Below are 17,133 nucleotides of genomic sequence, written 5' to 3'. Positions count from 1 at the left end.
GACGAGGCAATCAGTTCCTCAGCCTTTTAGTTGGTGATGAGCAACGTAGTCTTCAAGACAAGCTGCTACACCTCACCTTTCTGAATTGCTTTGCAATTCGCAGCGCGACTTGTCATCTTGTTCCTAGGATGACAGACTGATAACATTAACTTCTCCACATCATCTTCTACCATATTGTATGCCATTAACTTACAGCGTCAGTTACATGCAGTATATTTAGAAGAAAAAACACAACAAGAACTGTTAACAGTTGACTAACGCCAGGGAGTCTATTTTCTGCTAAATGAACAAGGGCAACAGATGAAAGATTTGCCCATACATCACGACACACACTCCGACATCTTAGAATACTTTGTACCTCGTGGCGCAGTGTAGCGCAGTGTAGCGCAGTGTAGCGCAGTGTAGCGCATTTGGCTGACACCCGACTGGACCCAGACTGAATTTTGTATGAGTAAACAAGTAAGAGGTAAGTAACGTGATATGTAGCGGTAAAACAGAGAACTATGATTTAGTCAACTGTTATCGGTCGTGTCCTTAGTAAAGGACATTAAAAAGAACCTTAATGGAAATATGCTACACTTCTTCCATTATTCTGGGTTATTACCTCTTCGGAGTTACTAGTCCAAATAACATCTTGTACTTACACACAAGATATACTTTGAAAGGCAACATTTCTTCCATTTGATAATTGAATAACCGCCAGGGAAGAAAAACACTGAGTTAATAAATATATTTTATCCCTGAGACAGACGCAGCTGGAGGTACGACAAATGAGGTTCCTGAGTGACCCTGAGGCTGAGAGTCGTGACGACTCACCTTACGGCTACACCTGGGACATACCCGTCACATTCATCAGTGATGTGTCTACACGACAACAATTGTGGTTCTACAGGAACATGGACAAGTGTGAGGCCACCAACATAATTTTGTGTTTCTTTGTGTCTCAACATATATGTAATGTGTGTGTGTACTCATCTCACCTATATGTTGTTGCAGGTGTGGAGTCACAGCTTCTGGCTCAGCTTTTTCTCTAGTCGCTATTAGGTCACTCTCTTCCTGCTCCAAGAGTTTTATCATACCTCTTCTTAAAGCTATGTATGGATCATGCCTCCACTACTTCACTCTTCAGATTGTTTCACCTCCTGACAACTCTAGGGCTGAAGAAATATTTTCTAACATCCTTGTGACTCTTCTGAGTTTTCAACTTCTAGTGATGTCCCCTTGTTCCTGTGTCCGATCTCTGAAACATTCTGGTTCTGCCCACCTTGTCAATTCCTCTTAGTATTTTATACGTCGTTATCATATCTTCCCTATCCCTCCTATCCTCTAGTGTCGTCAGGATGAGTTCCCTTAACCTTTTCTCTTAGCTCCGGGACTAGTCTTGAGGCAAACTTTTGCACTTTCTCTAATTTCTTGACGTATTTGATCAGGTTTCCGTTCCATACTGATGCTGCATACTGCTATATGGGCCCAATGTACACGGTGTAGTAGTGAATGACTTCTGACTTTGATGTCGAAACGCTGTTCTCAGATTTACCAGGCGCCCGTGTGCTCCAGCGGTTATTTGGTTGATGTGCACCTCAGAGGATGTGCTCAGTACAATGCTCACCCCAAGATCCTTTTCCTTAAGAAAAGTTTGCAGCCTTTAATTCCTGTGCTTGTACTCTGTCTGCGGCCTTCTTTGTCTTTACCCAAGCTTCATAACTTTGCACTTGGAGGGGTCAAACTCCAGGAACCATTTGTCAGACCAGGCTTGCAGCCTGTCCGGATCCCTTTGTAGCCCTTCTTGGTCCACATTCACATGTTTTCTCCTCATTACTTTCACGTCATTTGCGAGCAGGGACACCTCTGACTCTATCTCTTCTGTCATGTCATTAACGCATACAAGAAACAGCACAGGCCCCAGGACTGATCCTTGTGGAACCCCGCTCGTCACATGCACCCATTATGACACCTGATCCATTGTAGTGATTTTCCTCTTATTCCTGCCTGCTGCTCTACCTTTTCTGTGTCAAAGACCTTCTTTCAGTTCAAGAAAATGCAGTCTACCTATCCCTTACTCTCCTGTCTCACTTCTGTTACCTTGTCGTTGAGCTCTAGTAGGTTTGTGACAGGATTTTCTATCCCTGAAACTGCACTGGTTATCGTATATCAGCTCATTCCTTTCTAGATGCTCAGCCACTCTTCTCATAATCTCCACAACTTCCCATACTATACATGTCAGTGACGCTGGTCTGTAGTTTAAATTAATGCTGCCTGCCTATCTGTTTTTCGTAAAAATTGAGACTACATTTATTATCTTCAATGTGTGTGTGTGTTCACTTAACTGTACTCACCTAATTGTGGTTGCAGAGGTCGACTCATAGCTCCTGGCCCCGCCCCTTCACTGGTTGCTACCAGGTCACTCTCTCCCTGCTCCATAAGCTTTATTGTACCTCTTCTTAAAGCTATGTATGGTACCTACCTCCAGTATCTCGCTTTCCAGACTATTCCACTTCCTGACAACTCTATGGCTGAAGAAATACTTCCTAACATTCCTGTGACTCGTCTGTGTCTTCAGCTTCCAACTGTGACCCATTGTTGCTGTGTCCCATCTCTGGAACATCCTGTCTCTGTCCACCTTGTCGATTCCGCTCAGAATTCTATATGTCGTTATCATGTCCCCCCTGTCCCTCATGTTCTCCAATGTCGTCAGGTCGAGTTCCTTAGCTTCTCCTTGTAGGACAAGCCCCCTTAGCTCCGGGACTAGTCTCGTTGCAAACCTTTGTACTTTCTCTAGTTTCCTGACGTGCTTGGCCAGATGTAGATTCCAAACTGGAGCTGCATACTCTAATTTGGGCCTGACGTACACGGTGTACAAGGTCCGGAACGACTCCTTACTGAGATGCCTGAATGCTGTTCTTAGGTTCGCTAGTTGCCCATGTGCTGCAGCAGTTATTTGGTTGATGTGCGCCTCAGGAGATGTTCTCGGTATTATACATATTCAAAGATCCTTTTCCTTGAGCGAGGTTTGTAGTATTTGGCCCCCTACACTGTACTCTGTCTGTGGTCTTCTTTGCCCTTCCCCGATCTTCATGACTTTGCACTTGATGGGGTTGAACTCCAGGAGCCAGTTGTTGGACCAGGCCTGCAGCCTGTCCAGATCCCTCTGTAGTCCTGCCTTATCCTCCTCTGAGTGAATTCTTCTCATTAATTTCTCATCGTCTGCAAACAGGAATACTTCTAAGTCTATTCCTTCCTTCATGTCATTCACATATACCAGAAACAGCACCGCTCGTCACAAGCGTCCACTCTGACACCTCATCACGTACTATGACTCGCTGCTGTGTTCCCGTCAGGCATTCTTTGACCCATTGCAGTGCCTTCCCTGATATATCTGCCTGGTCCTCCAGCTTTTGCACAAATCTCTTGTGTGGAACTGTATCAGAAGCCTTCTTACAGTCCAAAAAATGCAATCTACCCACCCCTCTCTCTCTTGTCTTACTGCTGTCACCTTGTCACATGACTCTAGAAGTAGGTTTGTGATACAGCATTTCCCGTCTCTGAATCCGTGCTGGTTGTCGTTTATAAGCTCATTCCTTTCTAGGTGGTCCACCAATCTTCTGATAATTTTCTCCATGACTTTGCATACAGTATATTTCAGTGATACTTGTCTGTAGTTTAATGCTGCATGTCTGTCTTCTTTTTTTAAAAATTGGGACTATGTTTGCTCTCTTCCATACTTCAGGTAGTCGCCCTGTTTCGCTAGATGTGTTGAAGATTGTTGTTAGTGGTATATAGAGCGCCTCTGCTCCCTCTCTCAGGACCCACAGGGAGATGTTATCCGGCCCCATTGCCTTTGAGATATCTAGTTCGCTTAGCTGCCTCTTTACTTCCTTCTCGGTTGTACGTATCGTGTCCAGCACTTGTTGGTGTATCCCACCTCTCTGTCTTTCTGGAGTTCTTTCTGTCTCCACTGTCAGTACTTCTTTGAATCTCATGTTGAGCTCCTCACATACTTCATGGTTGTTCCCTGTAAACTTTCCTACTTCCTTCATCAGCCTGATTACCTGGTCATTGACCGTTGTTTTCCTCCTGATGTGACTGTACAACAGCTTTGCATCAGATTTGGCTTTTGCTGCTATGTCATTTTCGTATTTTCGTTGGGCCTCCCTCCTTACCTGTGCATATTCATTTTTTGTTCTTTGACTACCCCCTTTATTCTCCTGTGTCCTTTGCCTTCTATACTTCTTCCATTCTCTAGTGCACTTGGTTTTAGCCTCTCTACACCTTTGGGTGAACCAAGGTCTCATCCTGGCCTTCTCATTATGTCTATTGCCCTTGGGCACAAACTTCTCCTCCATTACCTTGCATATTGTTGTCACATATTCCATCATCTCATTTACTGATTTCCCTGCTAGTTCTTTCCCACTGTACCTAGTGCAGGAAATTCCTCATGCCTGTGTAGTCCCCTTTCTTGTAGTTTGGCTTCATTCGTCCTGCCTTCCTGCTTCCTTCTCCACTTGTAACTCTACTTTGCATTCATAGCTCAGAACCACTTGGTCACTGGTCACGTGGTGTCTTTCATATGTGATGTCCGCAATATTTGCACTACTCAAGGTGAATACTAGGCCCAGTCTTGCTGGTTCATCCTTTCCTCTCTCTCTGGTACATGAGGTTTTCCAGTACCACTTCCATCATCTTAACCCTCCACGTTTCTGAGCCCCCATGTGGCTTCAGATTTTTCCCAGTCGATATCTTTGTGATTTAAGTTACCAATAACCAGTAGCTTTGCCCTGGTCACATGAGCGCTTCTGGCCACTTCAGCTATTCTTCTGCTATTCTGTGGTGGGTTACACATCACTGCAATCACCACCTTGGGATCTCCACTCTGAAGCATTCCTATTATATAGTTCCTTGCTTCTCCTCTGTCTCCTTTCTCCAGCTCCTCAAAATCCCATTGGTTTTTGATGAGCAGTCCCACTCCTCCACCTCCCCCCTCCTGTTCACTCTGTCTTTCCTGAGGGTTTGATATATGGTTGGAAAGATGGCATTTGTTATCATTCCTGAGAGCTTGTTTTCTGTCTGGTGATGCCTCGGTGATTCTTTTGTGCCACTCCTCCCACTTATTCGTTATTCCATTAGCGCTGGTGTACCACACCATCAGTTTGCTCTCTAACACTGTATTGTGGGGGTTTATGGAGGTGGGTGGCCTGGGGGGATACTATAAGATAAGTGTGTGTATGTACTCACCTAATTGTGGTTGCAGAAGTCGATTCATAGCTCCAGGCCCCACCTCTTCACTGGTCGCCACTACGTCCACTCTCTCCCTCCTCCATGAGTTTTGTTGTACCTCTTCTTAAAGCTATGTATGGTACCTGCCTCCACTACCTCACTTTCCAGACTATTCCACATCCTGACAATTCTATGACTGAAGGAATACTTTCTAACATCCCTGTGGCTCATCTGAAACTTCAACTTCCAATTGTGACCCCTTGTTGCTGTGTACCATCTCTGGAACATCCTGTCTCTGTCTACCTTGTAGATTCCTCTCAGTATTTTATGTGTTATCATGTTTTCCTTGTCCCTCCTGTCCTCCAGTGTGGTCGGTGGAGTTCCCTTAACCTCTCCTCGTAGAGCGAGCCCCTTAGCTCCGGGACTAGTCTCGTGTGTGTGTGTGTGTGTGTGTGTGTGTGTGTGTGTGTGTGTGTGTGTGTGTGTGTGTGTGTGTGTGTGTGTGTGTGTGTGTCTTAAAACTGTGTATGGTTCCTGCCTCCACTACATCATTTTCTAGGCTATTCCACTGCCTTACAACTCTATGATTGAAGAAATACTTCCTAATATCTCTCTGACTCATTTGTGTCTTCATTCACCTAATTTTGGTTGCAGGGGTCGATTCATAGCTCGTGGCCCCTGCCTCCTGCGTATTTGTGAACTCACCTAATTAAGGTTGCAGGGGTTGATTCACAGCTCCTGGCCTCGCCTGTGTGTGTATGTGTTTTGTGTATATTTAAACCATCACAATGAAACAAAAGGTAAGAAGAAAATATATATTTGTGCCTCCAGTGTATTCTTATTTTTTCACTGTGATAATAAAAGGAAAATTTTATTTCTTCCAATTAATTAAATTTGTTTAATTTTACTCTGTGCTTTAACAGTGACTTTAAGGAAACCTTCCGGTGCATCGTGGATCAAGTTCAACGTAGGTCAGTACGGTTATTATCGTGTCAACTACGAGCCTTCCATGTGGCAAGATCTCATCTCCCTCATACACAGCAGTCCTCAGGTATCGCAGTACATCTCTGTCCCAGTATATCTCTTCCCTAGTACACCCATTCCCCAGTACACCTCTTCCCCAGTAAACTTCTTCCCCAGTAAACCTCTTCTCCAGTACACCTCTTCCCCAGTAAACCTCTTCCCCAGTATATCTCTTCCCCAGTACACCTCTTCCCAAGTACACCTCTTCCCCAGTACACCTCTTCCCCAGTACACCTCATCCTCAGTACACCTCTTCCCCAGTACACCTCTTCCCCAGTACTTCTTTTGTTTTTCCTAATAAGTGAATCAGCGAAAACACAATGATTCCATATATTAATTCTTTTCAAGCGTGTGGTCAGTGGTGTTGGAAATTCCATAGATCAACTTTGGTGGTTAACGTCTCTCTTGACATCGCTAATTTCTAATTTTTTTTATCAGGTGCAGGATATCTTAACTTTGTGTGATAATATTTTCTGTTTTACTCCGTGACGGTTTGTAAGAAATCTTTGAATTAGCCCAATAGTTGCTCAGCTTGTGCAAGTGGCAAGTGAGAACAGAATATTTTATCCAACAGCCTTGAATGACCTGATCTCAGCTCTCCGTATATATTAAAACCTTAAATGCAATCTAATTTTGTGTTTTCTTCGCAGCACCGAAACAACACACACACACACACACACACACACACACACACACACACACACACACACACACACACACACACACACACACAAAGGGATGGGATGGGTAGATTGCATCTTCTTAGATTGCAAGAAGGCTTTTGACACAGTACCACACAAGAGACTGGTGCAAAAATTAGAGGAGCAGGCAGGAATAACTGGGAAAGTACTGAATTGGATCAGGGAATACCTGACAGGAAAAAAACAACGAGTGTTGGTACGTGCTGAAGTGTCGGAGTAGGCGAATGTGTCGAGTGGGTTTCCACAAGGCTCAGTCCCAGGCCCGGTGCTGTTTCTTGTATACGTGAATGACATGGTGGAAGGAATAGATTCAGAAGTGTCACTGTTCGCTGATGATGTGAAACTGATGAGGAGAATACAAGTGGGCGAGGATCAGTTAAGATTACAAGGGGATCTGGACAAACTACAAGTGTGGTCCGACAAATGGCTCCTGGAGTTTAACCCCAGTAAGTGTAAGGTCGTGAATATTGGGGAAGGACACAGAAGACCGCAGACGGAGTACAGGTTAGGAAGCCAACAGCTGCAAACGTCAATTAAAGAAAAGGATCTTGGGGTAAGCATTATAACGAACATGTCCTCTGAGGCACACATCAATCAAATAACTGCTGCAGCATATGGGAGATTGGCAAACCTGAGATTGGCGTTTAGACATCTGAGTAAAGAGTCATTCACGACATTGTACACCGTGTACGTAAGGCCTATACTGGAATATGCAGCGCCAGTATGGAACCCTCACTTAGTCAAACACGTCACGAAATCGGAGAAAGTGCAAATATTTGCAACACGATTAGTCCCGGAACTGAGAGTATGTCTTATGAGGAGAGGTTAAGGGAACTCAACCTGATGACACTAGAGGATAGGAGGGATAGAGGGGACATGATAACAACGTATAAAATACTGAGAGGCATTGACAAGGTGGACAATGATCGAATGTTTCGGAGACGGGATACAGAAACAAGGGGACACAATTGGAAGCTGAAAACCCAGATGAGTCATAGGGATGTTAGGAAGTATTTTTTTAGTCTTAGAGTTGTCAGGAACTGGAATAATCTGGAGAGTGAAGTAGTGGAAAGCAAGTTCCACAAATAGCTTTAAGAAGAGGTATGACAAAGATCATGGAGCAGGGAGAGAGTGAATTAGTATCGACCAGTGAAGAGGCGGGGCCAGGAGCTATGACTCGACCCCTGCAGCCACATATAGGCGAGTACATATAGGTGAATACACACACACACACACCTGTACTCCGTATGCGGCCTTCTGTGTCCTTCCCCAATATTCATGACCTTACACTTACTGTGTGTGTGTGTGAGATCCCAGACCCAGGAAGATCAAATACAGCCTCCCTCACAACTTCCTATACAAGCCTCCCAACCAGGTCAACCCCAGTGCAACCAAACACTCTAAACCAAAATACCCATGCCACATCCAATGCCCCCACCCACTGCATTACAAACTCCACTCCCACAGCAACCACCCATAGTTCCTTATCAGGTCTCCCACTTCCCCAACCCCAATATACCTCCCAGACCACAGTCTTAGAAAAGAAGTTGAAGGTGTGGTATACAAATGCAGATGGAATAACAAATAAGTATGGGGAGTGGCATGAAAGAATCAAGGAGACATCACCAGACATAATAGCACTTACAGAAACAAAACTCACCAGAATAATAACAGATTCAATCTTTCCATCCGGATATCAAATCCTCAGGAAAGACAGAGGGAGGAGAGGGGGGAGGGAGGAGTTGCACTGCTCATTAAAAGCCAGTGGGGGTTTGAGAAAATGTAAGGAATGGATGGCACGGGCGAAAGGGACTACTTAGTACGAACAATCCAGTCTGTGGGACATAAGGTGATAATTGCAGTAATGTACAGCCCACCACAGAACTGCTGGAGGCCAAGAGAAGAATACGATGAAAGCAACAGAGTAATGGTCGACACACTAGCCGAGGTAGCCAGGAGAGCACACATGGGAGGAGCAAAGTTACTAGTTATGGGTGATTTCAATCACAAGGAGATTGACTGGGAAAACCTGGAGCCCCATGGGGGTCCCGAAACATGGAGTGCCAAGATAATGGATGTGGTACTGGAAAACCTCATGTATCAACATGTTAGAGACACTACCAGAGAGAGAGGAGAGGATGAACCAGCAAGACTGGACCTTGTATTCACCTTGAGTAGTTCGGACATCGAGGATATCATGTATGAAAGGCCCCTGGGAGCTAGAGATCATGTGGTTCTGTGCTTCGACTACATAGTTGAGCTCCAAGTGGAGAGAATAGCAGGAATAGGTTGGGAAAAACCAAACTACAAAAGGGGGAACTACTCAGGCATGAGGAACTTCCTTCAAGACATTCAGTGGGAGAGGGAACTGAAGGGAAAACCAGTACAAGAAATAATGGACTATGTGGCAACAAAATGTAAGGAGGCAGAAGAAAGGTTTGTTCCCAAGGGAAACAGAAATAATGGGAAGAACAGAACGAGTCCTTGGTTCACCCAAAGGTGTAGGGAGGCAAAAACTAGGTGTACTAGAGAATGGAAAAGGTACAGAAGACAGAGAACTCAGGAAAATAAAGAGATTAGCCGAAGAGCCAGAAACGGATATGCACAGATAAGAAGGGAGGCTCAGCAACAATATGAAAATGACATAGCATCGAAAGTCATCACTGACCCGAAGCTGTTGTACAGCCACATCAGGAGGAAAACAACAGTCAAGGACCAGGTAATCAGACTGAGGAAGGGTGATAGGGAGTTCACAAGAAACGACCGAGAGGTATGTCAGGAGCTCAACACGAGATTTAAAGAAGTATTTACAGTGGAAACCAGTAGGACTCCAGGAAATCAGAACAGGGGGGTACACCAGCAAGTGCTGGATGAGGTACATATAACCAAGGAGGAGGTGAAGAAGCTGCTATGCGAACTTGACACCTCAAAGGCGGTGGGACCAGACAACATCTCTCCGTGGGTCCTTAAAGAGGGAGCAGAGATACTGTGTGTGCCATTAACAAAGATCTTCAACACATCATTTGAAACTGGGCAACTCCCTTAGGTATGGAAGATGGCAAATGTAGTCCCAATTTTTAAAAAGGAAGACAGACATGAGGCACTAAACTACAGACCTGTATCACTAACGTGTAGAGTATGCAAGATCATCAGGAGGAGAGTGGTAGAGCACCTGGAAAGAAACAAGTGTATAATTGACAACCAGCACGGTTTCAGGGAAGGAAAATCCTGTGTCACAAACCTACTAGAGTTTTATGACAAGGTGACAGAAGTAAGACAAGAGAGAGAGGGGTGGATCGACTGCATTTTTTTGGACTGCAAGAAGGCCTTCGACACAGTTCCTCACAAGAGGTTACTGCAAAAGCTAGAGGATCAGGCACACATAACAGGAAAGGCACTGCAATGGATCAGAGAATACCTGACAGGGAGGCAACAACGAGTCATGGTACGTGACGAGGTGTCAGAGTGGGCGCCTGTGACAAGCGGGGTTCCACAGGGGTCAGTCCTAGGACCTGTGCTGTTCTTGGTATATGTGAACGACATAACGGAAGGGATAGACTCAGAAGTGTCCTTGTTTGCAGATGATGTGAAGTTAATCAAATCGGATGAGGATCAGGCAGGTCTACAAAGAGACCTGGACAGGCTACAAGCCTGGTCCAACAACTGGCTCCTTGAGTTTAACCCTGCCAAATGCGAAGTCATGAAGATTGGGGAAGGGCAAAGAAGACCGCAGACACATTATAGTTTAGATGGCCAAAGACTGCAAACCTCACTCAAGGAAAAAGATCTGAGGGTGAGTATAACACCGAGCATATCTCCTGAGGCGCACATCAATCAGATAACTGCTGCAGCATACGGGCGCCTGGCAAACCTACGGATAGCGTTCCGATACCTCATTAAGGATTCGTTCAAGACTCTGTATACCATTTACGTCAGGCCCATACTGGAGTATGCAGCACCAGTTTGGGATCCACACCTAGTCAAGCACGTCAAGAAATTAGAGAAAATGGAAAGGTTTGCAACAAGACTAGTCCCAGAGCTACGGGGATTGTCCTACGAAGAAAGGTTGAGGGAAATCGGCCTGACGACACTGGAGGACAGGAGGGTCAGGGGAGACATGATAACGACATATAAAATACTGCGCGGAATAGACAAGGTGGACAAAGACGGGATGTTCCAGAGATGGGACACAGACACAAGAGGTCACAATTGGAAGTTGAAGACTCAGATGAATCAAAGGGATGTTAGGAAGTATTTCTTCAGTCATGGAGTTGTCAGGCCGTGGAATAGCCTAGAAAGTGACGTAGTGGAGGCGGGAACCATACATAGTTTTAAGGCGAGGTATGATAAAGCTCTTGAGGCAGAGAGAGGACCTAGTAGCAATCAGCGAAGAGGCGGGGCCAGGAGCTATGACTCGACCCCTGCAACCACAAATAGGTGAGTACACACACACACATCACTAGCAGTAATCATCACCACCACCAGCAATCATCACCACTAATAACCATCACCACTAATAACCATCACAACCAACAACAATCACTACCATTGATAATCCCGACAATCACAAATCATAATTATTACATTGACCAGCCATCAATACCAACTCTAGTCGTCATTACTGCCACTAAACATCACTATTACCTCCAATAACTCCCAGTATCATCACCAGCCATCACAATTACCACAAAAATTATTGGTTACCACCACCATTTACCACCATCAATCATCACCACCACCATTAATCATCATTATCACCACCAAACCACCATTATCGCCAACTATCAGTCCCATTACTAGCTGTCTCAGTTACCACTAAAAAATATTATCAATCCCACTAACTGTTACCACTACCACCAACTAATACCACTACCACCAACTATTACCACTATCACCAACTATTACCACTACCACCAACTAATACCACTACCACCAACTATTACCACTCTCACCAACTATTACCACTACCACCAACTAATACCACTACCACCAACTATTACCACTATCACCAACTATTACCGCTACCACCAACTATTACCACTACCCCCAGCAGCCAGCCATCCATTACCACCACCATCCATCAGCAACAGTCACCACTAATAACCACCACTACCAATATCGCTGCACTCCATCATTCTGACCACCTACTTTGCCCCCTCCCCAGGCTCTCGACGTGACTGATCGCGCTAGCTTACTGGACGATGCATTTAACCTAGCTAGCGCTGGACACCTGCCCTATGACACTGTACTCTCCCTCGTGGCCTACCTCAAACACGAGAGCCATTACATCGTCTGGACCACCGTTGCTACACACCTCGACAAGATGGCCAGACTCCTCAGGTCTACTAATGCTTACCCTTACTTCAGAGTGAGTCGTCTGTTCCCGGGAGTCTCTTCTGCTCTCCTTTGATTCTCTAGTTGACTGCTGGTCTTTGGTTTCTGGTTTAAAAAAAAATATTTTAAGATCTACTTATGCTTCGTATTTTAGTCAATTACTAATATTGTTAAGGAAAAGCGGTAAACCCGTAGGGGTCATATGCCGCCTGGGAAATGAAAGGCAATCAGGCTTGATCTGACAAATGAAAAACTTTACACCAGCATCAAGAATCCATTCTTGATAGGTATTTTAGCTAAATTTTCGTATTATTTTTGAGATTTCACTCACGAGGCTGCATCTCCTCTTGTTACACTTCCTTAGATAAAATAAAAAAAATGGATTCAGTTAGGCTATAATAACTAACACTTGGGCTTCTGCATCACAAACTTAACAGTTCGTTATCTTAATGGTACTGAAGTTATGACAGTAAATTTGATCCACTGATCATTACTGGTTCTGTACGACCACTACAGGTACTACTTGACTGGTGTAATGACTAACATCATGATCACTGGAGAAGCCAGATATTAATGTGAAGAAAAACTCCGACAGGAGAATATTCATGTATGCTTCATATTTCTTTATGCTTCTCACGGCTGATAAATTAGTCAAAGAAAGAAACTAATTAAAAAAATTAACTTTGGTTGGTACGTGTCATTGATTAGAAATAAAATTAGGTTGAGAGGTAAATATTGAATTTGATTATTAGAAAAGGAATTTAAAATTATTTTTATATGCATAAGGATGCATTAAACCTGTAAGAGTCATAACGGCCAGAAATGGGAGGTAATCGGGTTTGATATAAATATGGGGAGGATAGCTTCACTTCCATGCCACTTGACATGAAAGTTCCTGAGACACTAGAGAGGTAAGTCCCTTAATATTTAATATCCTCTTGGGTTAATACCCAGTAATTTATTCGTATTTACAAAGGTATGAATGCACGTCTTATTCAATGATTTACATATTTTTTTCCCCTCAAGGAAGGTTCCTTGATGTTGGTGAGGGGCTCTTGATTTAGGGAATTGGATCTGTGCTCCAGTTCCCCGAATTAAGCCTGAATGCCTTCCACATCCCCCCCAGGCGCTGTATAATCCTCCGGGTTTAGCGCTTCCTCCTTGATTATAATAATAATAATCATACATATTTTTTTTATTTGTGCACAGCTCTTGTCACTGAAGCTGAACGCCATCAAGCTTTTTCCTACCCGTAATAAGAGTGATGAATTTATTCCAGAAATATATGGTTGGTCTTGTGAGTGATCACGTAGAACGTTTTGGCTGGAACGATACAGGAACTCACTTGGAGAGGTGAGTGTGTGTGTATGTTGTCTTTTGTGATATATGTTGTGTCATATATACTATATATATATATATATATATATATATATATATATATATATATATATATATATATATATATAATATGTGTGATTTTCGCTCACCATGAGGCGGGCCAAAACGACATGGGTTTGAATCCTCGGCTAGTCACAGTTGAAATTGATTCAATACCACTCGTTCGTGGTTACAATATATATATATATATATATATATATATATATATATATATATATATATATATATATATATATATATACATATATATATACATATATATATATATATATATATATATATATATATATATATATATATATATATATATATATATATATATATATATATAATATATATCATGTGGGACGTGGGATGGAAGGGGGTGGAGATAGATTTAGCTACTTCATCCCTTCGAGATTAAATTAATCTCAAAAGTCTCACTACTACTACTACTACTACTAATACTTCTACTACTACTACCTGAGTGGAGTCTAACGTTAGGGAGGCCAGATAGAGGGTGGTTATGGCTGCCAATATATATTCCAAAGTGTTGATCCAGCTGGCAAAGTCCCGTACAATATATTCCTGTTGAGAAAATAAATCAATCACAAAACGCATAAATAGTTGGGTTACAAGATAGACTTACAGAGAAGAGGAGTTGGTCACCCTATTAGCAAATTCATTCTGTTTAAGAAATAAAGCAAGGAATTAAGAAAATCGAATGAGAAATTGAAGCATGCGTCCAAAGAATTTATATCTGGGATGGCCAACGTTTGGCATTCTGTTGCGAATAAGAAATTTTTTAAAGAACTTCAGAATGTGGCCTGTTACCATTCATTTCTTATGCAACAAGATTTTTGGATCCGAGTTATTTAAAGTTTTAGAGTCTAGGGGAAATAATTTCAACTGGGAAACTCCATAGAATAATATTCAAATTTATTAAAGTATTTAAATACAATACTTTATCTTCTCTTTGTAGTTAATGTACTTAATACTTTGTACAATAAATTTACCATATACATTTAGTTCAAAATCATGGAAATGTCACATTAATAAGGAAGTTTAATTATTCTTCCTGTAATTCAGTCTTCAATAACATTTACGTCTTTGTCTTAACAAGACTAAACTCAAAATACAAAAGGTACAAGATTTAACAAGACCTTTGAATTTGGCCCTAAAGTATCTCTATGGATTACTGAACTGACCAAGAATATAAATATCAAAAGAGTCTTTCAAAGCAATGAGGAACAAAGTGAGTCAGCTCTTGAGTCCAATTCTCAAAACCATTCAACTGTACACCGTAAGAGCCAATATACGATCAGTTGTCAGGGCTTGAGCAGGGAGCAGACTGACTACTTACCAGTCTGTTGACGTGTCGTCAGGTTGGATCAGCTGACCCACGTCAGCCAGCCGGACATAAACAATTGAACAATTCACCGGATAGTTCCGAGACTTAAACTCTACTCTATATACACAAGAAATCCTACCTAACAATAATAGTAAAATAATAGTGATAATAGTGATAATAGTGATAATAGTGATAATAGTGATAATACCATGGTATTTTTCATATATTAACAGATAATAATATAACGCCGAAAGTCTCTATTTTAGCTATAAACGGGGACTTTCGTGCTATAATATTAAGTGATGAACATATTCTCTTACAATAGTTAAATAACACAGGATGACCAATTTCGAAGATATAACACCCCCCTCCCCCGTACGACAATAGGTCGCAGTAGGGAGTTTGCAAGCATCCTTGGTAATATCTCCTTTATAGTAAGCGTCCTCTTGGTAAATAAGGCATGTAGTATGACGGAAGAATGGAGAAGAAATAACTCGATCAGCATGGTTATTTGCCAGAGGATGAGCTTTTGGAACAATGGCCGGAAGAACTATCTGGAGTGGCTTCCATCATAATTCGAGAATAGGAGTCTCGGACATGACTGTCAGGGTCATCCATGTGGACTTAATACTTCGTCCCATCAACGAAACGGCTTTCATAGTCATACTGTCAATATAAAAGAAAATCATTAACAAAAATATATAATATATATATAAATTAGGCTCTAAGAGTACTCATTTCTTAACTTTACATTTTAAGGTATACATTTTTTTTTTCAGGGGCGAGAAAGGGCATCAGCAATTATGTTAAGGGATCCACTTAAGTGTTGAATACTAATCAGATAAGGTTGGATCCTCAGAGCCCACCTGAGGATTCGGGTGTTCTTTGATTTCATAGAATTAATATAAATTAAAGGGTTGTGATCAGAAAATACCATAATTTTATGGGGGGAGGTTCCCAGATAAATGTCAAAATGTTCCAAAGATATTACTAGGGCAAGAGCTTCTTTCTCTACAGTGGCGTAATTCTTTTGGTGACGTTTTAACTTTGAAGAAAAATAAGATATAGGATGCAAAATATCAGTAGAGGGGGATTTCTGAAGTAACACCGCCCCCACAGCATAACCGCTGGCATCGATGTGTAAATAGAAGGGTTGATTAAAGTCAGAACTTTTCAATACGGGTGACGAAGAAAGCAACCGCTTCAACCGATTAAAAGCTATCTCACAATCTTTCGTCCAGCAAAACTTCATCTTACTACTGGTTAACTCAGTAAGAGGAGATGCAACCTGAGAAAAATTAGGACAGTAACATCGATAATAACCAGTCATTCCAAGGAACCTCTGTATAGACTTTCTATCTTGAGGGATAGGAAACTCGGCAATGGCTCTAACTTTTACATCAACAGGACGTACTTCACCTTGACCTATACAAAAAACCGAGGTATTTAATCTTGGCTTGTCCAAACTGACACTTGGCTAAATTTATGGTGAAGTTGTACTTTTCTAACTTCTTAAATAAGGTTTCCAGGCGAATTAAATGTTACTCCCACTCATTGCTATATATAACAAGATCATCTAGATATGCATCCACTCCTAAATCATTGGTCAGCAGGTTCATCAGGCGCTGAAAGGTAGAGGCCGCGTTACACAATCCGAAGGGCATAACACGATAATTGAATAATCCTCCTTGTATAGTAAATGCGGATATTTGTTGGGCTCGCTGGGTAAGCGGCACTTGGTAATAGCCCCTTAATAAATCCAGGCGGGTGACATAGGTGGCTCCTGATACTCTGTCTATTAGATCATCAATACGGGGTAGTGGGAAACCATCTGGTACCGTGAGAGCATTAACCTTACGATAATCAGTGCACATTCTAGAAGTTCCATCAGGCTTGGGAACTAATATACAGGGCGAGGCCCACGGACTTTTACTCCGTTCTATGAGTCCATGGGACAACAAAAATTCTACTTCTTTGTTTAATGTTTCTTGTTTGAGTGGACTTGCCTTGTAAGGTGACTGTTTGCAAGGCTTTGCTCCTTGTACATCTATGTCGTGAATTCCCAATGTACAACACCTAGGGACATCATCGAATAAAACCTCATAACGTAATATCAAGTCTTTTATATCTTTT

The 17,133-nt window shown here is 42.5% G+C and overlaps 1 protein-coding gene across 1 annotated transcript in view; it reads left to right on the top strand.

The window, feature by feature from the left end:
- Positions 1-17,133, top strand: part of LOC128685456 (glutamyl aminopeptidase-like) — a 626,129-nt gene that overhangs the window by 568,345 nt on the left and 40,651 nt on the right. The window contains exons 9-12 of the mRNA XM_070082219.1: positions 750-906; positions 6,138-6,265; positions 12,103-12,306; positions 13,552-13,625. Coding sequence (XP_069938320.1) covers positions 750-906; positions 6,138-6,265; positions 12,103-12,306; positions 13,552-13,625 — 563 coding nt within the window. The remainder of the gene's footprint in view (positions 1-749; positions 907-6,137; positions 6,266-12,102; positions 12,307-13,551; positions 13,626-17,133) is intronic.

This window comes from Cherax quadricarinatus, chromosome 1 (genome assembly GCF_038502225.1).
Source record: "Cherax quadricarinatus isolate ZL_2023a chromosome 1, ASM3850222v1, whole genome shotgun sequence".
NCBI lineage: Eukaryota > Metazoa > Arthropoda > Malacostraca > Decapoda > Parastacidae > Cherax > Cherax quadricarinatus.
This window is presented reverse-complemented; position numbering and strand designations above follow the sequence as displayed.